At 42.5% G+C, this 23635-nt stretch overlaps 1 protein-coding gene and 1 long non-coding RNA gene across 4 annotated transcripts in view; one reads left to right on the forward strand and one right to left on the reverse strand.

Moving 5' to 3' along the window:
• Positions 1-1153: 1153 nt before the first annotated feature.
• On the reverse strand, positions 1154-12701 carry LOC116905139. Of its 3 annotated transcripts, XR_004388490.1 has the most exons (4): positions 11546-12698; positions 10601-10648; positions 6962-7079; positions 1154-1957 (listed from the first exon to the last, which is right to left on the reverse strand). It is a non-coding gene; the product is annotated as an uncharacterized LOC116905139 (long non-coding RNA). The 3 variants fall into 3 exon arrangements; XR_004388489.1 differs by lacking the exon at positions 1154-1957 and having other exon boundaries at positions 6423-7079; positions 11546-12701; XR_004388491.1 differs by lacking the exon at positions 1154-1957 and having other exon boundaries at positions 6423-7079; positions 11635-12700.
• A 249-nt stretch (positions 12702-12950) lies between these two features.
• The window catches only part of Arid4a (AT-rich interaction domain 4A), a 69742-nt gene continuing 59057 nt past the window's right edge, over positions 12951-23635 (forward strand). Inside the window, exons 1-5 of the mRNA XM_032907901.1 lie at positions 12951-12997; positions 13218-13275; positions 15571-15681; positions 18338-18403; positions 19664-19754. Coding sequence (XP_032763792.1) covers positions 12993-12997; positions 13218-13275; positions 15571-15681; positions 18338-18403; positions 19664-19754 — 331 coding nt within the window. The 5' untranslated portion in view covers positions 12951-12992. The remainder of the gene's footprint in view (positions 12998-13217; positions 13276-15570; positions 15682-18337; positions 18404-19663; positions 19755-23635) is intronic.

Consider the following 23635-nt stretch of genomic DNA (forward strand, 5'->3'; position numbering starts at 1 on the left):
GATAGCTTCCGTTTTCAGTCTCAGGTAGTTGGGGCTGGGAACAGTGCTGCAGGTAGAGCTGAAAGCTACCAGGTTTTGCCCCGCCTGTTGTATGAGGGGAAACTGCAGTACCCTCTCTTCTGGTACTCCCAACAGTGCACAATGGCCTCTTTTCGGGACCGGTATAGCCTCTACATGTTCCAGGATTTCCCTGCCATATTGTCTTTTTCTTCCAAAACTAATCGAGCCCTTACATATATAGGGTCCTACGTACACAGAGTGAGATTAGGGCGTAGATTCTATACGCATGTTGTTGCTCCAGCAGATGTTGGTGCTTAGCAGCCAGTAGGAAGTCTCAATTCTGCCTTTTGTGCTCAAGTCCCCTTGGGCACATTTGGCCACAATGACAGAATTGTCACTGGCAGAACCAGCAAAGGGTTCACCTTCCTTGACAGTAACTGCCATCAGTGGACTATTCTACATAGGAGTTTTTAAGAGGCTGGTCCGTTTAAGACCAGCTGAAAAACAGCTCATTTATGTCCTCAATGCAGTCATGATATGCTTGGTTTGACCCAATGGGCAGCAAAGTTGAGAAGTTTAAGTTTTGTAGCACCTCCAAATGAAAGTCTTCCCTGATACCTGACTATCCTGGCATTGGTTAGCCAACCGTGACCCTTCCCTCCATTGAAGTCATTCCTGTTAGGCCAGATGGTTAAATCCTAGCACATGGTCAGGTTTGCCAGTCTCTGCCACTAACAGTACAACTGCTTGAAGGGATGTCCTGAAAATCAATTTCTAGCGTCTATATCTATGGCATCAGTGTCCATACAAAGCAAACATCTATGCTGTGTTTGGGAGTGCAAGCGAGGCACTTTAATAAGGGCCTGTAGGAGCTCTTTAAAGGCTCTTGAGAGTTTCCCCACAACAGTGGCTAAGTACCATGGTAGTCTTTGCAGAGCAGTACTCTGGTTGGACTCCTGGTGCTTTCAAACCTGAATATATGAAGTTAAAGGAGGCGGCTCTGGAGTGGTTTCTAGTAAGAGACTCTAGTACCCTTCAGGGGTCTGTATGGCCTCAGATGTGCAAGCATTGTAGGTAGGAAAGAACTACATATGTCTAGCCAACAGTCAATGTAAGGGAATGGATCTAGGAAGTAATTAAACACTCCTCCTTATCTCTTTGACATCCCCCCTCATAAATAGCACTAACTTGTCATCTCCCCTTTTGCGTCAGACTCTGACCTCAGCGGACTAACTCCTTAATGTCACCTGACCTGGTCACTTTAAAGGCTGCTGGTCATGTGTACCCCGGGGAACTAACTCATAGCTTCCACTTACAGCCTCTCCAATAACTTCACCTCGCCTTTTGTCAGCTGCCCTAACTGATGTCACATGACCCCATACCTTTTCTCTATCCCTTTTTCGTGTGGCAAACTGTTTTAAGACATTGGGACACGTTCTGTAGGAATACCAGGCTCCCTAGACTGCAATAGAACCACAACCCTCGATACCTCTTCTCTGCCACAATTCTCTGCAGTCCAAAACATGTCAATCTTCTGTGGCACTCAGTATATCATCACCTACCTGGTCAGGAGTTTGCATGTTGGTGATCCTTTCCCCTGAACTAGGAGTAATCCAGGGAACCGAGCCCCTGCTAATCCCAGCTGTAGATATGATAGCTGCCCAGCATAAGAGGGCAGTTCAGGTCCTGCCACTCTTGATCACTGCAGGAATAGCCATAGGCGCTGGCACTGGGCTTGCAGGGATAACGACTTCCATGACCCATTATGATAAGCTCATTTACAAGCCTGACAACGGTTTTTAAAAAAATGTCTGAAACCATGCTTACTATCCAGAAACAAATCGATTCTTTGGCAGCTGTAGTGCTTCAGAACCGATGGGGGCTGGATTTCTTGACAGCTAAAGAAGGGGTCTTTGCCTGTTCCTCCAAGAAGAATGCTGTTTCTACGTCAACTAGTCTGGGATAGTGAGAAATAAAATCAGAAGTTTCAATCAGACATGCAGAATTTCAAAGAACACAAGATCTCCAATTCCTGGATTTTCAAAACCCTATATGGAAGTGGATACTCTCTTTCATAACACCTTTTCTAGTCATCTTCCTGGTGTTACTATTCACTCCCTGCCTCATTAATCTTGTCTCTACACTCCTTCAATGTCAGATACAGAAAATTTCTACCCAAACTATTAATCAGTTCCTGTTACAGGATTACCAGCTTGTCCATGGAGGAGCCTAATACGAACTAAAATGGACCCTGATGGTGAACGTCAGCTATACCCCAAAATCAAGACAGCAGGAAGTAGCCTAAGAGACAGTGTCCCTATCCCCCTTTCACCATCAGCTTCCCCCTCCCCTTTTCCTCCTCCTTTTTATAAGAAAAAGGGAAGTATGTTGGTATCAGGAACTGCTTTCTCCTCCAGCAGTGATGTCAACTGCGCATCTGTTGCCATGGCAATAGCCATACATTCCCACATTCCCAGCATACCTTTGGTTCAGCTCCCCTGCCCGCTTCCTCTTTTCTTTCTCTCTCTTCTCCCTCTCTTAACCCCCCCCCCCATCTCTGCCACCCCAATAATCTCTCCAAGTGGAACCGTGTTGGCCTGGTGTGGTTTGTCCAGACAATTGTCCAGACTCGGGCCACGATTTCCATCCCAAGAGTCCCTATGACAGCTACTAACACTTCACTGAAACACAAAACTCACATACACAGAGGGCAGAGGGGGGAAAAAGGATGAACTTTTTTGCTTCATTCATTATTAGCTGCTCCCCTCTTGGGGATATTTCAGGTTCTTTGTCTTAGTGGTTAAGAAGTCCCAGACTGAGGGGAGAGGAGAGAGAGCAGATGTATGATGGGGGTTTTTGGAGGGGTAAGTGGGAAAGGGGATATCATTTGAGATGTAAACAAATGGAATTATTAGGAAATAGATAAGGAAGGAAGGATGGATGGATGGATGGATTAAATAAATCCCAGACTGGGCTAGAAAGATGGCTCAGTGGTTAAGAGCACTGACTGCTCTTCCAGAGGTCCTGAGTTCAATTCCTAGCAACCACATGGTGGCTCACAGCCATCTGTAATGGAATCTAATGCTCTTTTCTGTCTGAAGACAGCAACGGTGTGCTCACACACATAAAATAATTAAGAAATCCTTGTTTTGGATCCCCAATACGGAACTATGGTTCACTATGAACTGGAGCTGATCTGACTATTGCTTTGGCCTGTGTGGTCAAGTGACCACTTCATCCAGACACACTCGCACATTTCCAGCCCACCATTCTACCTGAGACACGGTGCAGCTTCAACTTATATTAGATTACTTGGGCAAGTCTTAGGGTTCCAGGAGATGATTAGGCTCCTCTTTCTTCTGGTTTCTGGTACTTACAAAGTTCTGCTGTGCCTCAGGGGTCTCTACCCTTGCAAGGTGGGATGGGCACCAGGTCTCAGCCTGGTGAAAGGGAAAGTGAAATCAAGACCTATGAGATTCTGAACAAAGAGACGGGACACCAATACTACTTCAAGAAAACAGCTTTTATTTGTGGTAGCACAGACTTGACTGAACTGTTTACAGCCTTTTATGATTTTTGTTTATTTCCCATACATGGCAACATATAATTTCACTGGTTATTTTAACAGTATAGGGTGGGATTCTAAAAGTGCTAGAATGTAGAGGAAGCAAGAGCTGCTTGGGTAATGTAGCAAGGTCACAGGAAAGCATTTTGGCAGAGACTAACCACATGGTGGTTGGTCCTCGCTCTTCCTCCAAGGTCTTTGGGAAGGCTTGCTAAGCCAAGTGCTGAGAATATGTGACTGTTGAGTGCCCAGTTCAATGGACATTTATATAACCCACTTCAAGGCTCAGGTATACGGCAGAAGAGGCAGAAAGAATTTAAGAACCAGAGGAAGCCAAGACATAAAACACTGACCTGTTGTTGCACCCTTAAACTCCACAGTAGTTATGACATCCTCTACTCAAGATGTGAATAAGATAGGGTCTGTCAACTTCCTGTTAGGAAGGGCCAGGGTCTTATGGGCTTCATTCTAACAATACTTAGATGGTTAATGTCTGATAGAGGAAATGAATAGTCACTGGAAGTGTGCCCACATGCAAACCCAAGTAAACTCATTGCATGGGAGAGGAAAAACCCTTGACATGGCGCAGACAATAGAATACATCAAAATAGAAGTGGGGATCAGTAGAAGAATTAACAAAAACAAAACAAACAAACAAACAAAAAAAGGAAAAAATAATAAAAAATCCAGGTACAGTGGATGATACTAGCACTAGGGCCACAGAGGGACGAAGGCCACATGCCAGGCCTAGCTACATAAAGAGATCCTGTCTCAAAACTGAACAAAAAACCCAGACATAAAAAGGCTAATGAAGGGTTAAGAAAATGTGTATAACTTATAAAGCTGAGAAAATAAGCCAAATAAAAATATCTTAAGATGTGTATGATGGCCAATGTTCTTGACCCCAGCATTTATGAGCAGAAGCAGGTAGATTTCTGTCAATTTGAGGCTAGCCTGGTTGACAGTAGTGAGTTCCAAGCCAGCCAAGAATATTAAGTAGTGAAACCTTATCTCAAAACAAAAGTCAACGACAAAAGTAAAAATACCTTTAATTTATGTTCATACCTCAGACTCAAAGCCATCTAAAAATCTGCAGAGGGCGAGGGCTCCATAGGATGCCTGTGTGTGGCTGGTTCCAGCAGCTCTGATAACACAGGCTCTCTCTCAACTCTTCTGATCCCACCTTTTGCTAGGCATCCGTTCCCAACAAGTCTCCTCTCTGAAACAGCCTTGCTCAATCACTCTCAGTCTTCCACTGAACTTGAATGGCTTTTAAGATCATTATTATTCTTAAAAGCCTTCACCAACATATATCTACTTTTGCGTTTTTTCTTTGACTTGTTACATGGCACTGAAAACACAATTGAGGACCTGGTGTATACACTCACATGCATTAAGAACCAGCTACAACAAGCTCTCTGTTCTGCCAGTCTATGTTCCTTTTATGATGGTCCTTGCCTTAAATCTCAGCACTGGACAGGCAGGGGCAGGAGGATCTCTGGGCTAATCCACAGAGGGATTCCAAGACAGTCAGGATTACATGTCTGTCTCAAAACACAAAACCAAAAAAAAAAAAAACCAAAAAAAAACCCCCCAAAACCCCGATTATCCAAGTCCATTAAGGCATTTAGATTAACTTTCCATGCTCAATCGTGTTATGAATCTTACTCGCACTCAGCTCCCTAGGCATACATCTTTGCAGGACTGTCATTAAATAATCCACCTTCTTTAATCCAGATCCTGAAATATGCTGTCCTTCTAGTTTGAGCTACTTGTGAATGAAAACCATCATTCATGTGGTCCTAAAACCAACAACAAAATCTTACAGGGAAAAGAAAAAATCATATCGATAGCCACACATACACCACAGAGTATGCTCTAAATAGTAACAACAAAACTGGTTCTGGTTTTTGAACCTAGAGCTTTGTATATGTCAGGTAAAGCACTCTTACAATCAAGACAGACCTATATCCCTGGTGCCCAAAATAAAAGTTTGATTACAATTACATAATCCCTTCAAAACAAACATACAAACAAACCTCAAATCATCTGGGAAGCAGCTACATTCGACCCAGCAATCAATTCTACTTCTTAACAAATCCTGAATCTCATCTGCTTAAGGATGACATAAAATTACATACGAGAACCAAAGTTTTCAGTACATGTAACAAATCCTAGGTCTTCTAGAACTGAAGCACCTTGGTTTTTTTCCCACGACAAAAGTCAATGTTATTAGTCAATGTCTGAAAGACAAAGACTTCTTTTAATTTTGAGCCATGTTTTACCTTAAAGATGCAGAACATACACTTATTTATAAAAAATTACTTATTTTGCCCCTGAACACTCATCAAAACAGACTTCTTACACTAGGCTTTTAAGAATTAAAGGATCAAACACACAAGCACAGGAGTGCGCATACATACACATTCAGTACTCTGTGATTAAAAAAAAAAAAAATTGTAAAAAGTTATTAAAAAATTGAGCCCAGAAAAGTGAAACCCTATCTCAAAAAAAGTCCAAACAATCCAGAAAACATGATCACATAAATGTGCTAAAAAAAAAAAAAAAAAAAAAAGTCTAGGAATGAGATGACTGTAGGGAAGGGTACCCCGTTAGGCTGATGACTTGAGACTGAGCATGAGACCTACGTGGTAGACGGAGAACCAACCCTTCCACAGCTTTCCTTCAGCTCCACTCAGCTATGGCACATGCCCACTCGTCCGAAATAATGTTTTAAAAGGGGAAAACAAGCATTAAAAAAAAAAAAATCTTATTTTTTTTTTCAATAAAAAATACCAAACAGGTCAGCTAATTATTCTCAATGGAATCTATGAACTACCCTTTCAAAATATTTCCAATTATTAAATTTTGATAATTTAAATTTTTGTAGAAAATTAAAGCTGTTGGTCTTTTTTTAGGACAGTCTGTCTCTCAGTTAGCTAACTTCTCCTGACTTCTCCACTATCTCAAGTCCGCACGTGGCTCTCACTGCTTCCAGCTCCGCCCTCCTCCTGCTTCCTTCTGTTTAAGTATTTGTCTTTGCCTGCTCAGAAATTCCACCCTTACCTCCTGCCCCAGCTCTGGTAACACTGTAGGGACATTTCTGCAGTAACTCATGTACGGAATGTGCAGTATGCACAAATCAGCTAAAGATGGTCCTCTGCTCTGTGCTTGAACAAGTAAAAGTTTACCTGTCAGTCTTTTAAGTCTGTCTGGACTGCATAATCAAACTGCAATGGGTTTTATATCCCCATTCATGCTAATGTAAGGATGACATGTAGCAAGTCATGAGGACTCGATGACAGCCAACAACATTCGATGGCTACTACAGGGACCTTCATGTCTCAGCCAGTCTCCCAAGCTGCTCCCACACAGGGGGACCAGCATTCGAGTCACCTGTTTGGTTGTTCTTCTGGGTCTCTTTTTCCACATCAGCAGCCAAGATTTTCTGGAGGTCTTCCATTGTCAAACCCAATCTTAATTAACTTTGAAAGAATCCACAGCTTTTCATTTCCTGTAGAAATAAAGTATAGTCATTTATGCAATGCAGCACATTTCCCGACTTCCATTCTGAGCTTTAACATAGCCTTAAAGTACATAGGCTGATTTTATTCAACAGTCGTATCTAAAATCTTGTGGTTTTCAGCAGCTGTGCTACCTGTCCCATTGACATTAAAAAAAAAATGAAAAATAATAAAGCATTATTAATCTATGTCTGAGTAATCTCATATTCCCCTTCTATTTTGTAAGCATCTCATTTAAAGTACAGTTAGATCTTTCCCAACTGCCTGACCTATAGAAATGTAAAGGTATGCCTGTAACATGTTTTATGCTACATTTTATTGGATACATAAGATGAAACATCTGTTTTACTCTATAAAGGTATCCTTAAGATAGCCATCACTTCTAATAAATGTGTAATTACAAAAACAGCCTTTTCAGAACTTAAGGCAGAAGCCCATTAAAATCCTGAAAAGGTATCAAATGTATGACGTACATACTTCAGTTGTATAAAAACAAAGTTAATTCTGAACCATCTGGAGTAAGCTCAGCAGTTTATGTGTCAACAACTCTTCATATCAACAGTCAGTGACTGCATTAAGTGACTCTGGAAAATCTAATGGAACCATGAGAGTAACACATATATAGTTTTGATATTTGAACTGAATTATATGGGCCTTGAATTACTTAACTTGTATCTCTTGACTATAATCCACCATTCCTAACTCATTGGCATCCAGATAAAAAGTAGGAGCTTTAGAAACTGGTGTTCCTCTTATTGTACTCAGAAGAATCCAACTGTGTTTTATAAACTGAAGCTGCTTGCTTTTGAGATATTTGTTATTCATTTCTTCAAAAAAATTACAACAAGCTCTTTGTCAATCTTCACTGATTACTCATGAGATAATTTCAGCATTAGTATAAGGCAATATAAACTCTGCTGAGTCTGTTACTGACAGTCTTATTCTTCCCTTTACAATCAATTCAGAAATCTTTTCTAAATAGGTTTTAAATTTTTTTTTACTGATTATGTGCTAAAAATATCTATTTTAAGATATTAACTTCTCTCTACAGACATAAGAATTCCTGTGGGAGAATGAGCAGAAGGCCAAATAAGAAGGCCAAATAACTGATTTAAAAGATCCTCTAATTTCTGGTCTACCACTTATAACCTAGCATTCCACATCTCAGTCCTGTCCTTATCTGAGCCTGTTTCCTGTCAATGTGAGGGACAAGGACAAAGACACTTCCTTTCTTCTGATCTTTCTTAGAGAAGATACAGTAAAGTGTGATTATTACTGAACCCACTGTAATTAGCTCAAATAAAACCAAACTATTCGGGGTTCAGGTGGCCTCTGTAAATCTGTATTCCTCCACGGTGACAGGTTTGCATTACCAGGCTCAGCAGATCTAGTAATAGCTTTTTTTCAGATTCATATTGTGTGGACAGTGAGCTCGTGTGAGCACATATGGCACGGAGACCAAGAGACTGATGATGTCAGGTGTCTTCCTGTATCACTCTCTACTTTTGAAACAGGTTTTCTTACTAAAACTATAAGCTCACTGGCAGGCTACATTGGCCACGGAGCCCCAGGCATCCTTCTGCCTCTGTTCACTGAGAAACAGAGCTACAGGCACACCTTGAACCAGCTTTGTATATGCTTAGTGGGGAGTTGAACTAAGGCCTCTCATAGCAGTTCAGCAAGCCACTTTCTTAGTTTTAAATCTATATATTATTAACAATCAGAAATCAGTTAAATTGTACTATTAAGAATCTGAAGACCAAGATGTTCAAACATTTTCAGAAAAGAACTGATATTAGATATAGTACATTATCTTACTATTTTACTTATTTTGTATACATATATACATGCAATTCCTGTTTATACACATACTAGATACAAAATGATTAAGAGTGATTCAAAATAGTTGCCTTCTGCAAACACAGTCTCAAACTAGAGAAGAGACAAATGATTGTCAAGGAGTAGGGTGACAAGTTATATAAATTGTCCTATAAGGCTACCAAAGTCCTGAAGGGATCTACTCATGGGAGAAGTTTGGGAGGTTTTAAGGAAGACTCTAAGGAAATAACTTGTTTTTTAGTAACTTTAAAAGTCATTTTCTGTGTAGCAAAATGTTTCAATGTAGTAATGCCTCAACTACTCCAAAATAAAAAACAAAATCTTTTGAGAAACTGTGAAATTTACTGTATGAGTAGCTTAAAATTTATGACAATTGCCAGGTGCACGCACGCAGTAGGGATGAGACCTGTAGACCTCACTAGATGGGAAGCTGAGGTAGGAGACTTGAAGAGCCGAGTTCTGGGCCAGCCTAGGGAACAGAGTGAAGCATGGGCTAAGCAGGGAGGAAAGAGTAAGTCTATCTGCATCAGCAACAGGAACAAATACATATGAACACAGGGCGGGCATGCCTGTGGAGTAGACTCTGAAAATCTACACCAAGACGAGCCAGAACCGTCAGATAAAACCAAGAAGCCTTGAGATTTTAGCCACTTAGTTTTTAGGCACAGAATTTTGTCAAATTCAAGTGGCTTATGGTGGCTATCAAAGAAAAACAAACAGGAAAGCTCTTTAGACTTAAGATACATGGGGCTGAAAGAGTAGTTCACTGGGGGTCACCTGCCTGTCATGCTGCCCAAAGGCCTGATTCAACTGCAGCAAACCAAAGCTTAAACCATGACTCATCTATCACAGATATCCACCAAGTGTGCTTTACAGAGAAACTACTTCTGAGGGCCGCAATGTTATTCTTAGGGAAAAAAAGTAACAAAACGAACACATCTATATCTTTAAAAGGAACATCATTAAAAAAAATTCTGAATCCCATGAATACAAAATAAGCTTTATTATACTTTGGTGAGAGAGTGTAAAAGACTTTTATTTTTCATTAATTTTCAAATGCACACTGGCATAAATTTGTATATCTAAAACTTGATAGTGGAATTATGTGTGGGCAATTACCACCAGGGAGGTTCAGCAGTATACATATAATTTTTTTAAGAAACAAAACGACAACAGAAAGCCAAAATTCTTCCTGCCTAAATGCCCTCTAATCAGACCTTTCTCAAGAGACTTTTAAATCAGAGTTGGAGTCAAAGCTCAAGAAAACGTTCAGATTCTGACTTAAAGTACTGAATGTTAAAAAGTCTAAGAATAAAAGCTGGGCATGGTGTAGTGTGGAGTGAGGCAGGGGGAGCAGTTCGGGTCATCCTTGGCTACCTGGCTACTTCAAAGTCATGACAAGATCCAGACTACCAAAATTCTGTCTCAAAAACCCAAAGTCCAGAAAGGAGAACGCCTGAATGGGTGAGCTTAAAAATGATAAGGGTGGTTTTATCTGCGGATTTCTCTCAGGCAAAACATGAGGAATTTGATTAAACTAACTCATTTGAAAGCTTGACCTAACAAAATACCTTCCAATGACCAGTCACATAGCCTAGTGTCTGTAGTCTACAGAAAATCTCAGTACCCCGCTGCCCCAATTCACAAGACTACAACAGACATGAGGACTCACCCTGTGATACTTTGGGTTGTCATGGAGGTGTCTGTTGTCTTCACAACTCTAGAAAAACAAACAAAAATCCTCAATCGATTGTTTACTCAATGCTTTTCTAGTGTTGTACATCACCAAAACTAAGCAGTTAGACTTAAAACAGATAAGACTAAACTATCAAAATACACTTCACAATCTTAATAAATTTTGGGAAAAAAAAAAAAACCCAACAAAATAGTTGATATGGCTTTAGTCTTTAAGACCTACTCAGTTGGGCAAATTTGGTGAGGTTAACATTTCACATCTTAATTTATTGCATGAGCTGTTATCCAATTGTTAAGTTTTGTGTCATTTAACATGATAATGTGCTGACGACTGAAGTCATGTCCATCTGGTCCACAGAATCCTATCTTCTAACAACTTTTCGTTCTTTCCAGAACCATTACTATTTTCTTTGAAAAATATAGTATAGCATATGCCTCATCATGCAGTGACAAGGGGCGCTTGTCTAAGGTCATAGTGACAGCAGCGTCTGTCCTGGCAAGTACATTCCTCCGCATTCCGAAAGCCAGAGCTTCCACGTTGCCTCATGGCTTCACTGTTGGGAGGAAATACCTCTTCTCCCCCACGCAAGACGTTTCCAGAAACCACACCTCCTCCGTCTTCACGAAGGAGGCTGCCACCTTGGGCCCCTGGTGACCTCAAGGCAGCTTCTGAAATGCGTGTCGAAGGGAGACAAAGCTATTGCGGGAGGATAGGTGTCAGTACAATTTCGCCATCCCGAGTCAAAGGGCGCAAGGGCCGCCTTAGTAAACTACACGTGCGCCCCCGACCTCGCCCCCTTCCTCCACGCCCCCCAGCCACGCTCTGCCGCCCGACAGAGGCTCCCATGGCCGCCCTCGCTTCCGGTGCTCCCAGAGCTGCGCCACCCCGGAGGCCACCCGACACCTGGAACCTCCAACAGACCTTTCGGACAACTCCGGGACTCCTCCACCCTTCGCTAGGCGTTGTCCTGGAGAGAAGGGTAAGCCGGTGCCACACTGAAATAAACCTACCAGATAGAGTCCGCTTCCTTCCCTCTAGACACAGAAAATGGGATAGAGCTGCGGGCTGCTGCTGCCGGGACAAAATGGCGCCGGGAAACCGCTTAGGCGCAGGCGCCTGGGGAAGACCCGGCTCCGCCCCCGTGCAAAACCCTGGCTGCAGTTCTGGATTCCGTTTCCATGGGACACGCCACCGCCCAATCCTCGTGCGGAACTGCTCTTCCTGACCCCTCTGTTCTCCAATCAGTGTTCAGTCAAGCACATCCGGAGTCGGCTCCTCCAATCAAATTTTTGGGCTCCCTTACTCAGTCCTCCATCCTCCAATAACGTGCGTCTTCAGATCCAGCCAATCAGAAGTGGAAGATGTCCTACCTGCTGTTTTCCGCACCAATCATGGAAGTTTCACAGCTACATCCAATGAGAAAGGCAGACAGCGAGCTCCAATCCGAAGCTATTCGGCGTCATGAACAGCCAATAGGAGTTCGTGTAGAAGCGAGTCTGCTCAACAGCTTGTTATTTGGTGGATTGTGGCAGTAAATCGGGGCGAGTGGGGGAACCCGGCGCAGGAACTGCCGCTGCGGCCGGGAGCCGTGCTGCCCGGACGGGGACCCACGGCGATCAGTGGGGCGGCAGACTGGAGAGCTGACAGCGCTCTGCACCCGCAGTAGGTAGGTGGGCAGCGGGGGCCGCTGAATGGGCAAAGCGGCGGGAGCAGCTGCTGCGGCGATGGGGTCCCGGTGCAGTTGGGAGCTCCGCAGGCGAAGAGGGGGATGCAGGGCGGGCTGTGCCCGGGGAGTCGGGCAGCGATCGGGTCCTGGAGCCGTGGCGGCAACTGCGGGCACGACCGCCTCCGCCGCCTCTCCGGGAAAATGGCTGTGGGGCTGGCCGCGCCGCTAAGTTTGCTCGGGAGGAGCGGGCTGCCGGGAGAACCGGCCCCCAACTCTGCTGTGCGTCTTTGGTGAGGACCCGCTTCTGGACCGCGGGGATCGGGGTGCCCGCGCCTCTCCGGGCTGTACAAAAAGTTGAGGCGGGCGCGGGAGGAGACGGCCGCTGCGGCGGTGCGGCTCGCTCCCCTCCCACACCCTGTCCTGCCGCCTCCCCGCCCCGCGCCTCCCCCGCCGGGTCCCCCCGCGCCGGCCGCCGCCGCAGGCCGCCGCCCCTGCCCCCCGGGTGAAGGAGCGCTTCTCCTTCCTGACATGGTGCAGAGCGGAGGCAGGAGAGCAATGGCGCCGTGACACTCCGTTGCCGCCGCCGCGGGCCGGGCCGGGGCGGGCCAAGGGGGCCGAGCGGCGGAGGCGGGCGCGCGCTAGAGTCGGGGCCCGGCGGGGCGCGGACCCGGGAGGCCGGGGCTCAGGGGCTGCGAGTGGCCGATGAGGTGGGGGCGCGGTGGACGGGCCGGCCGGGCAGGGGCGGGACGCGCTGCCCTTTGGCGCGCGAGGGGCTCACTGCCCGCCAGGCTTTGGCTGCCCGACAGGGGTCTGTCCCGGGGGCCGGGGAGCTCGGCCCCTCCCCGCCTGCATTTGTTTACTTTCTTTCCGGGTCTCACCCCGCCTTGGACTGATCCTCTGCCTCTCTTTTCCCTGCCTTGGCTCTAGCGCCCGGGAAAAGAACTCGAGGAAGCTGGAACCCCACAGGTCACCAGTCAAGATGAAGGTAAGTGGAGCCAACTCTTCGCAGCCGTGTGCCCTGGACACTGCCAGTCCGGAGGCTGCAGTTGTGAAATGGCAGCGTTTTGTTACTTAAAATTGATTTCTCTTCTAAGAAGTACTTCAGGAAAATGACATGTGAATCGGTCGGTGAGGGGTGTGTGTGTGTGTGTGTGTGTGTGTGTGTGTGTGTGTGTGTGTGTGTGTGTGTAAGTGCAGGCAGTTCAACACTCTCTAGCAGTTAGCACTTTGGAAAGGTCGGTATAGCCTTTCGATTTTCAAACACTTCAGTGTAAAAAACACCTTTCAAGAAGTAAAGCTTTTGTCCTGCTTTGGTCTTTTTGCAAGGTTTTTGTTTTGTTTTGCTTTGCTTTTGCTTTCTTTAAAAACATATATACTTCCCCCTTTCCACTACCAGTGCCATTTTCTAAACGAAATGATATGTAGCTTGATTAAGGGAGATAGTTCTGTATATTTCTTCTTGGAAAAAAGTAAACTAAGGTGATGACAGTATTTAGATTGATTAGTTCAGTCTTTATAATATATAGCTTAAAACATGGATTCTATGTGTATTTTTTGAAGCTTCCTAGTCTTACAAACATCATTGGCTGCCTGCTTAAAGGGAAAGGAAGTTTTCCTAACATTCTTCACAATTCCTTAGGATACTGTGGTCCTTGTTTGTTTCTGGTTAGGTACTGACCAAAAGTATTCATCCTCATTTTTTCTTTTTTTTTTTTTTTTTTTCGAGCTGGGGACCAAACCCAGGGCCTTGAGCTTGCTAGGCAAGCGCCTACCACTGAGCTAAATCCCAACCCTATCTTCATTTTTTATTCTTTTTAAGTAGACTGACATTTAAAAGTGCATGATCAGTGTTGTGTTGTACTTACTGAGTGGGGTGTGCATGTACATATGTATGTGTGTAAAATAGAGAATATAGTTTTTGTTTCTCTTATTTGAAACAGTATATGTTAGCCCAGGTTGGCCTGGAACTCACGATGTAGTTCAAGGTCAGCTTGGAACTACTATGAGGTTCTCCTGCCTCTAAGTGCTGGGAGGATGGGCAGCTGTACCACGCCTGACTTTAAGTATATTATTTTCTGAGACTCTCAAACTTCCTCTTTTTTTTATTTACTTTTTTTTATTTTGGAGTGATACCACTTCCTTTAATATTACTTAGGAAAATGAAAAAAATGTTTGCTACTTAAAAATATTTAACTAAAGTATACATTGATATCTTTGTACGCATGATGTTGTATTGATTTTATGAATACATACAGCTTTTGAAATAGGTAACATCACAGACTGAAATAGCAGTTGTCTGTTACTCGAGATTAAAATGATTTATAAATGGAAGTTTCTTACATATTTCAATGTATAATTCTGATCATGACTATTTCCTGTAAGTGGGTATTTTTTTTTTCTTTTCTTTTTTTTTCCCCCAGGGTTTCTCTGTGTAACAGAGCCCTGATTGTCCTAGACTCACTCTGTAGACCAGGCTGGCCTAGAATTTAAGAGATGCTGTTAACTCTGCCTCTACCTCCCACCATGCCCATCTAAGTGGACATTTCTTGATTAAAAAATATTTTAAGTATACCGAGAAGGTTAATGTCCTGAAGTAGAATTGCCTGCAGTTTTTATCAGTTTTCATCAGTTGATTTAAACCTTTCAAATGCAACCTTCAGCCAGAAATTTTGGAAAGAGGTTGCTTAGTTTCTTGTGTGTAGAGATACATTGTATCAAAAGATAATGCCTTAGCCAGGCTTGGTGGCCCTGGCCTGTAATCCCAGGATTTAGGAGGAAGAGACAGCCTGCACCTTGTCCCAAAAGTCCAAAGCAAACAAAAGAAGATGTTGCCTTCATAATTTGTCTCACTAAACGTTTAATTATATATTGTTAGTATTAACTTTGTAGCAGTATTTCTTTTTAACCTAGAAAATAGAATTACCTGGAGGCCCAAAACTAATAAAAATTTATGAGACATTCAATATAAATACATTTGTTCTGTTTATTTCTCTCTCTAGCTCTTATATATTAAACTGTAGAATTTTTAAAACATGTTGTACTTAAAAAAAAATTTTTTTTCCCTACTAGTAGTTTCCAGTTACAACTTTTATGGCATCAGGAAATGAGTGCATAAAATGAAATAGTGTTAATAAGGTGTTTGCTTTAGGAGTATTTTCCAAATTATCACTGTTATTTAGCAAATAATTTTTATGTCCCAGTGACTTTAGATGTAGTTCCTTTTGGTGCTGTTAGAGGTCGGGTAAAGTAGTGATGTTTGGAGTCTCTGTTCTTTCCTCAGGCGGCAGATGAGCCTGCCTACCTGACAGTGGGAACGGACGTCAGTGCCAAGTACCGAGGGGCCTTCTGTGAGGCAAAGATCAAGACGGTGAAAAGGCTGGTCAAAGTCAAGGTAAATACTCCCAGGCTTTGTAAGACAACCCAGGCTTGTTTGGTTGTTTGTCTCTGAGAAAAGAAACAGGGTTATTTGGTGTTCTTCGAGTGACAGCAGGCTGAGTAGTAACAAGAGTCATTCCTGCCGTGCAGTAGGTTAAATGCATTGAGGAGATTTCGGTCCATGTCAGCCCAGAGGGAAAGGTTGAACATTATCTTTCTCTTGAGTCAGTGCCAGGAGCAAGTATTATTACATACTAAACTTAAAGAGAGTATATTAAGAACTGAAAAATAAAGAACTCAAGCTGAGAAATGACTCTAGAAGGCTTCGTTCAGGATGCTAAGGTGTGGTGCTTGTGTTATTTGGATCGTTCCTGTTTGTGGATCGTTCCTGTTTGTGGAAGTGTGATTAGGCTATAATTTGGTGTCTCCCTTTCTTAATCAGATAATGGCAGTTTCAGTGATTAGGAAGAACAAAGAAGTAAAATTATGTTTTTAAGATAACATTAAAAATTATTCGGGGTTGGGGGTTTAGCTCAGTGGTAGAGCGCTTGCCTAGCAAGTGCAAGGCCCTGGGTTCGGTCCCCAGCTCCGAAAAAAAGAAAAAAGAAAAAAAAGAAAAAAAAATTATTCATGGAGTTGAGGCGTGTGCGTGCCCAGTTTTTTCAGACAATTTTCGGTGACCATCCTGCCTTTGCCTCCTGAGTGTTGGGATTATAGATATCATCAATCAAGACATTGATTTTTAAGACCAGGATAACAAAGTTGAAGTTTAATACATTCCTGTAGAATTAGGATATACAGAAAAGGGTGGGTGGATAAATGCCACAGCTCTTGAGAAATCTGTTTACACGTTGTTTTCCTGTAGATCTTTTATTATTGTTGTTGTTGTTGTTGTTATTAATATTGAGATGAGAGGGTCTCATGTAGCCCAAGACGGTCTCAGCCTCACTAAGCATCTGAGAATGAGTTGGTACTTGATCCTCTAGCCCCCACCCCAGAGCACTAGGATAGGCTGAGACAACATGCTGGCTTTGACAGCACTGGTGATAGGATAGGATTCAGCTCATTCATGTCAGATTCCCTTCACCATGTGAGCCACATCGCTAGCCCCTGTTTGCTGTTCCGCATTCTCTGCTAATGTAGGTACAAGAAAATCTTCATGTATATAAATATTCTTAACATTGTAGATCCATAAAGTATGACTCATGAAAATCCTTTCTACAGGTTTCCACATTTTGTTGTGCCTGTCATAGTATTATTGTTGGTATTATTATAATCATATTTCTGCAGTTTGTAATATGCCCTATTCAGCTACATATCTATTTTCTTACCAGAGTTAAATACTGTGAAAAGGAGAGGACAGCTCAGAGTTTCTGTTTCTATTCCTGACATGTTCAGGAGTGCTTCACGTCTAGTGGTCAGGCACGCAGTTTGTCGAATGTGAATGAATGAGTGAACAGACAAGAGAGCTGGAGCACTGATGTGCAGGTTGGCCCTTCCAGACCAGGAGCATTAGCCCCACTTAGGAACTTACTCAAAGTGAAGATTCTCAGGACTATATCTCAGAAAATTCTGAATGAAAACCTCTGGGACTAATTTAACAAGCCTAACTTTTCAAATGCGATCAAGGTTTGGAAAGCGTTGGTCTCAGAGACGGTGACTCAAGTAGCCATTAGACCCAGGTATGAGTCTACTAGTGACACTTGCTTCTTAGGATGACATTTGACATTTTTATTTTTCTTCATTTCATATAGCCTTTGAACTTTGTAAACTAGAAATGCAGACCATTGAATATTTGAGAGTTGTTGAAAGTTTTAACCTTTAAAATATATGTATACTAGTATTATTGTGACTCTCAGTTGTTTATTTAAAATAATACGATAATTGTTTTAGGACATCTCATACACTACCATTACCCTGAATTTGCTTACTCTGCTGTGATGTTTCCCTGTATGTATGGTAGACTGTAAGGAGCAAGAGCACTGGAGAGGCATACTTTGTTGTAACTGAATTGCTTCTAATTATATCCTAAGACTTTTTTTTTGAAACAAGATTTCTCTATGTAACTTTGGCTATCCTGGAACTCTCTGTGTAGACCAGGTTGACCTTAAATTCATTGAGATCCACCAGGCTTTCTGCCTCCCGAGAGCTGGGATTAAAGTTACGTGCCACCAGGCCTAGCCTCATAAGGCCTAAGGGCCACAAGAGCTCTGTTTTTAAGTAGGCGATACAATTCGAAGGTTTAAAAGAATATTTTGGGGCTGGGGATTTAGCTCAGTGGTAGAGCGCTTGACGCAGGGACCTGGGTTCCAAAAAAAGAAAAAAAAAAAAGAATATTTTGTGATAATCAAAACCTTTATGACTTGATAAAATTTACGAGAAGCCGTTTTACATTTATACAGTATCATTGGCTTATAAATCTAGACTGTGTTCACTTGGCAAGCAGTTATTAAATGGCTGTAATATGCTCTGACACTGCTAACTCTAAGGGGAACAGCAAAAGGGCTCCAGCCCTCCAGGAGCTCACAGTTAATGAGAAAGAATGAACATAAATATAAGACAGTGTAATAACTGTTACTGCAGAGGTAACCACAGGGTATTAAGGAGGCACCTGCAGGGTTATTAGAGATACATTGTTTCAAAAGTAACTTTTGGATCCTCTTGTTTTCCAGGTACTTCTGAAGCAGGATAACACAACACAGTTGGTGCAAGATGACCAAGTAAAGGGCCCTTTAAGAGTATGTATATGGCCAGTTCGGAACCAAAAATAGTGAACCACAGGCAAATGCCATAACTTGTCAAACTTCATACATACACTTGAGTTTTTATAGGCATGTAAATCAGAAAACAAAATACAGATGTACATTAGTGTAAATTATGATGTTGAGATGATTGTATCCTTTAAGAACATCAATCATAGCTGGATTAGTTATTGATTTAATTTGTTTTGTTTTGTTTTGTTTTGACTTGGTGTTTTAGATGGTCTCTTAGCCTAGGCTATTCTAACACTGTAGCACAGACCTCTGCCTCCTGAGTGCTGGGATTGCAGGTATAGCACTGCTTGGATGACAGAGTAGCCTCATATGTGTTAGGGTGGTGTGCTTTCTCCTGTCTTTTGTGTTGAGTTTATGGACTGTATACGTGCATAAATACACATATATATTGAGCGTGCTTGCTTGCTTGTTTGTTTTGAGGCAGAGTCTCACCACGTAGCCCTGGTTAGCTTGGTGCTCACTATACAGACCAGGCTGGACTTGAACTCGCAAAGCTCTACCTGTGGGGCTATGCTGCCATGCCCAGTTTGAATATATTACTTCTTTTTTTTTTTTTTTAATTGTTGTAATAGTTAAGGTGGTGCCTGTGACATGCCAAATATCATAAACTTTTCTGTTCTTCTGATTTATCAAACTATATTTGTTTCATTATTCAATTTGACAAATAGCAATATTATATTATATTTTCTATTCATTTCTATTTATATAGTTAAGTCTTTGTTTTGGTGAAGTACCACTTTGGTTAATATCTGATATACAAAGGTTTGGAAGCTGATTGAAGCTTAGCTGGTCTGTTCCTCTCTCCAGCTGAACCTTTACGTGAAAGGTTCCTTAAATACAAGTGTTGAATCCTGTACTCAATATTATGATGAAAGAAAACTAAGTATTTTTGTTGTATTATGATTTGATACTTGTTCCATTTAAGACTACTGGAGGTAGTGCAGTATGGTGAGCAAACTCTGAAGTAAGATATTTAGTTATATTGGAGTCCTGGACTCTGCAGATTATCTTTTTAATTTATAAAATACAAGTAACTGCTCCCTTAAGCCAAAGAACTTTGGGGCTCCTATTACATAATGAAGATCTGAGCATCCTAACTAATATTTCTGCCGTATTCTAGTTTGTATATTTACCAAAAATTTCTTACTTGGATCATGTAGTTGGTGAAAGTGGTTTGGTCTGTAACTTTAAACCTGGTAAGAAAAGTCGGGTTTTACGTTTTAGGTTGGCGCTATTGTGGAAACAAGGACATCTGATGGCTCTATCCAGGAAGCTATCATCAGCAAGTTGACAGATGCTAGTTGGTATACTGTGGGTAAGTAGTAACTTTACACACGGTTGGCCGGAGGCGTGTACACCTTTACCTTATACATACACAGAGACATGCATTCTACCCTGTGAACTTACTGGATGGAGCTCGCTAAACTGTAGTGCTGTTCAGGGGGGGAAAAGCAGGTGTCACTTAGAATACTGTACTGTCATTCAGAGTACTGCTCTAGTGCACTTGGACGTTTTGCTTCTTTTCTTTTTTCATAAGACGGTGGTATCCTGTTATTTCTCTAACTGCAGTGAGAGTCGCACAGGTGTCTCCGCCACTTGTTGCACTAAGGATAACGTAGATGTTAGAGCAGAATGTAAAGATGGGACACGTTCTGCCAAGGAGATCAAGCCTAGGTACTGGCAGCTTCGCGTTTGGTGTGTGTATAGTGGATTCTGTCAGGACCATTCACGAACAATGTATGTATTGTCAATATGAATTCATTCTTGTTCTGTGTGTAAACTTAGGCTGGCCGGGAGTAGTGTAAATACCTTTATTCCCAGTATTCAGAGGCAGAGGCGGGTGGATCCTTCTGAGTTGAAAGCCAGCCTGGTCTACAGAGTGAGTTTCAGAACAAGCATGAGTCTGATGGTCCATTCCTGCGATCCCAGAAACAACCCGTGTGGGCCAGGGAGGTGGCTCAGTGGACAGAAGTGGTCCCTGCAAGCCTGGTAACTGAACTGGGGTGGACACCAGAGCTAATGGAGTGCGAGCAGAGAACTAACCCTTCAGAATGCTGGCACCTCTCCATATGGCTGCAGCATGTGTGCACTCACACTAAACATGACAGGACCGCACAGATGACATATTGCTTTTCCTGAGTTCAGTTCCCAGTTCCCTTGTTGGGCAGGTCACAACTGCCTGTAACTCAAGCTGCAGCAGGTTTCAGAGCCTGTGGTCTCCGTAGGAGCCTGTACTCACATGCACATGTACCTCATAATTAAAAATCATAAAAATGAATAATACCAAATATTACCAAAAGAGAGAGGGAGTGTGGGGGGAGGAAGGAAGGAAGGAAGGCAGACCATGCAAAAAGAAACACTTACTTGGGAGAAAAACTAAAAATCCTTCCGATAGCAGTTGCAGTTGAGTGATAGAGCACTTGTCCACATGGCCTTGATCTCTAGACCATAAAAACCCAGCAGAAAGGAAACAATTGAGTTTTGCACTTATATACATAAGTGAGGCTGCTCTGCCAGTGTTTAAGGTTTTGAAAGTCAGTATTTACTTAAGTACACTCATAATACCACCTTACTGTAAGTAAGGGATGTGGACCGAACAAGGCTGATCAGAGGACAAGGAGTATAATAATCACGGATGGAAAAGTCGGCAAAGGAGAAAATGAGATGTGTGGTCTCTCACAGGCCATAAAGTTACTGTGTGAGTGCGTGTATGAGTGTGTGTGCGTGTGTGCATGTGCATGTATGTGCATGTGTGTGTGTGTGTACATGTGAGTGTGTGTATGTGCGCGTATGTGCGTGTGTGTGTGTGTGTATACGTGTGAGTGTGTGTATGTGCGTGTGTGCATGAGAACATTTCAGAGAACACTTACCAATTTTTTTTTTCCTGAAGTTTTCTTCATTTAAATTTCTGAAACGTATGCTGTAGATTAGAAGATTCTAGGAGGGATTCGTATCTTTGAGCTGGATGTGGCTTGGTGGTAGAGCAGTTGCTTATTGAGGCCTGGGGTTTGATTCCCAGTATTAGCTCTCTGCTGTTGTTCTTATATGAAAGAGTTTTTCCCCCCTCTAATAGCACAGCCCTTTCTAATACTGAACTGTACATAGCTCAGCTCAGTGGGTGTTTAAGTCCAGAGCCTCCCTGTGCAGAACAGGCTGGCTTCCAACTCAACAGTCCTCACGTCTCAGCATCCCCAGGAGCAGCAACCTCGGGCTTTCATTTGCCCGTTTGTTTCTTGGGGAGATCATCAGAAATACTACTCAGCTGACATGGTGGCTCATTATAGAACCCCCATACCTGGGAAGCTGAGGTGTGAGACTCTCTTCCTTCCCTCAGCTAATTTTCTTCTGCTTTTGTGTCATACATATCTGTGACCTTCTCCTTCTGCCTTCCCCTAAGCTCCTTCCCTCTCATGATTCTCTTTATAGTTTTATCTCATGTGCACGCATACACAAACACACTTAAAGTCTAGGTCTCATATATAAGAAAAAAACTTTTTGTGTTTCCTGAGCATGGTTTATTTCCCTTATCATGATGCCTTTAAACTGCATCTATTCTGAGTGCCATGATATCTATTTTCTTAATGACTGTATGAAATTTTAGCATCTGTGTACCACAGTTTTGTACATCTAGGCCGTCTAATTTCCTCGCTGTAATGAATAGTCAGCAGTGACGATGGTGTGCCAAGTGTGTGTCTGGTATGCTGGCTTAAGGTTCAAGAATGATCCAGCAGGTCACGGGGTAGTTAGTTAGTTCTCTTCAGTTGTCTGAGTAACCTCCGCCCTGACTTCCCTCGCAGCTGAGCTAGTGTACTTTCTTCTCTTCATGCCCCAGTGTCTAAAGGTTCTTCTTGCTCTGTGTGCTTACCAGAATTTGTTACAATTTGTTTTTGATGACAGCCTCTGACTGGGAGAAATGGAGTCCCAAAGCAGTTTTAATTCACATTCCCTGATGGCTGAAGATAGTGAATCCTTTTCCAAGTATTTCTTGGCAGTTTGCAGTTTTCATTTCAGAACATTCCACTCAGTTCATTAGCTCATTTATTGAGTGGATGGTTTAGTTTGTCTTGTTTTTGTTTGATATCTGTAGTTCTTTATATATTCTGGGTATTAATTCCCTGTCTGGCATATAGCTGACAAAGATTTTCTTTGATTTCCAGGCTTTCTTCACTGGTCATAGTTTCCTTGACTGTGCAGAAACTTGGTTTGATATAGACCGTCCCAGTGTTCTTGGGATTATTTCCTGTGCTGTTGGAATCCTGTGCCTGTGTCTTGAAGTGTTTTGTCTCTGTCTTCCTTTAGCAGTGTCCAATTTCCCAGGCTTATATTGAATTGATTTTTGTGTACGGTGAGACATGAGGGTCTAGTTTTATTCTTTGATGTAGGGATAGGAAGTTTTTATGACTATCTTTATTGAAGATGTCCTTTTTTCCAAAATATTTTGTATCTGGGGGGAATTCTTTTTTAGCGTTCAGTGAAAACTGTTACTGTAATTTTCATGGGGATTGCATTGACTCTACTGTTTCTTTCAACAATATATGTATGTTTACTACGTTCTGCCAATCTTTGAGTATAAGAGATCTTCTTACCTGTAGAGGCCCTCCAGTTCTTTGCTGAGCTTTACTCCTTGGTATTGCATGTTGTTTTAATCAGCTTTTTCAAGTTCTTTTCCTCAGCAAGTTCATTATTGGTATATAGAAAAGCTAACGAGTTCTGTGTTGATTTTTGTGTCTGGCTGTTGTGCTGAAAGTTTTTTTTTTTTTTTTGTTTTTTTTTTCGGAGCTGGGGACCGAACCCAGGGCCTTATGCTTCCCTAGGCAAGCGCCTACCACTGAGCTAAATCCCAACCCCGCTGAAAGTTTTTTTAATCAGGTCCAAGAGTTAAGATAAGTTAAACGCCATTTTAAAGGGTAAGTTTAACGCCATTCTGGAGAGCAAGCTTTGTAGTGCTAGCCAGCCATGGGGGCATGTGCATGCCACAGTGCTCTCGTGAAAGTCACAGGATGTCTGTGGGGATTCAATTCTTTCCTACTGTGTTGATCCCAGTATTCCTGCTCATGTTAACTGGTGCTTTAGACCCCTAAGCAGCCTCGACCTACCTGTTCTGCTGAATTACAGTAGTCTGGAGAGTGAATCTCTTGTGAGTACCGACATGTAGGACCAATAGAAAAGAGCAGAGAGCTCAGAAATAAACCCATG

The sequence above is a fragment of the Rattus rattus genome, chromosome 7 (genome assembly GCF_011064425.1).
Source record: "Rattus rattus isolate New Zealand chromosome 7, Rrattus_CSIRO_v1, whole genome shotgun sequence".
Classification (NCBI taxonomy): Eukaryota; Metazoa; Chordata; class Mammalia; order Rodentia; family Muridae; genus Rattus; species Rattus rattus.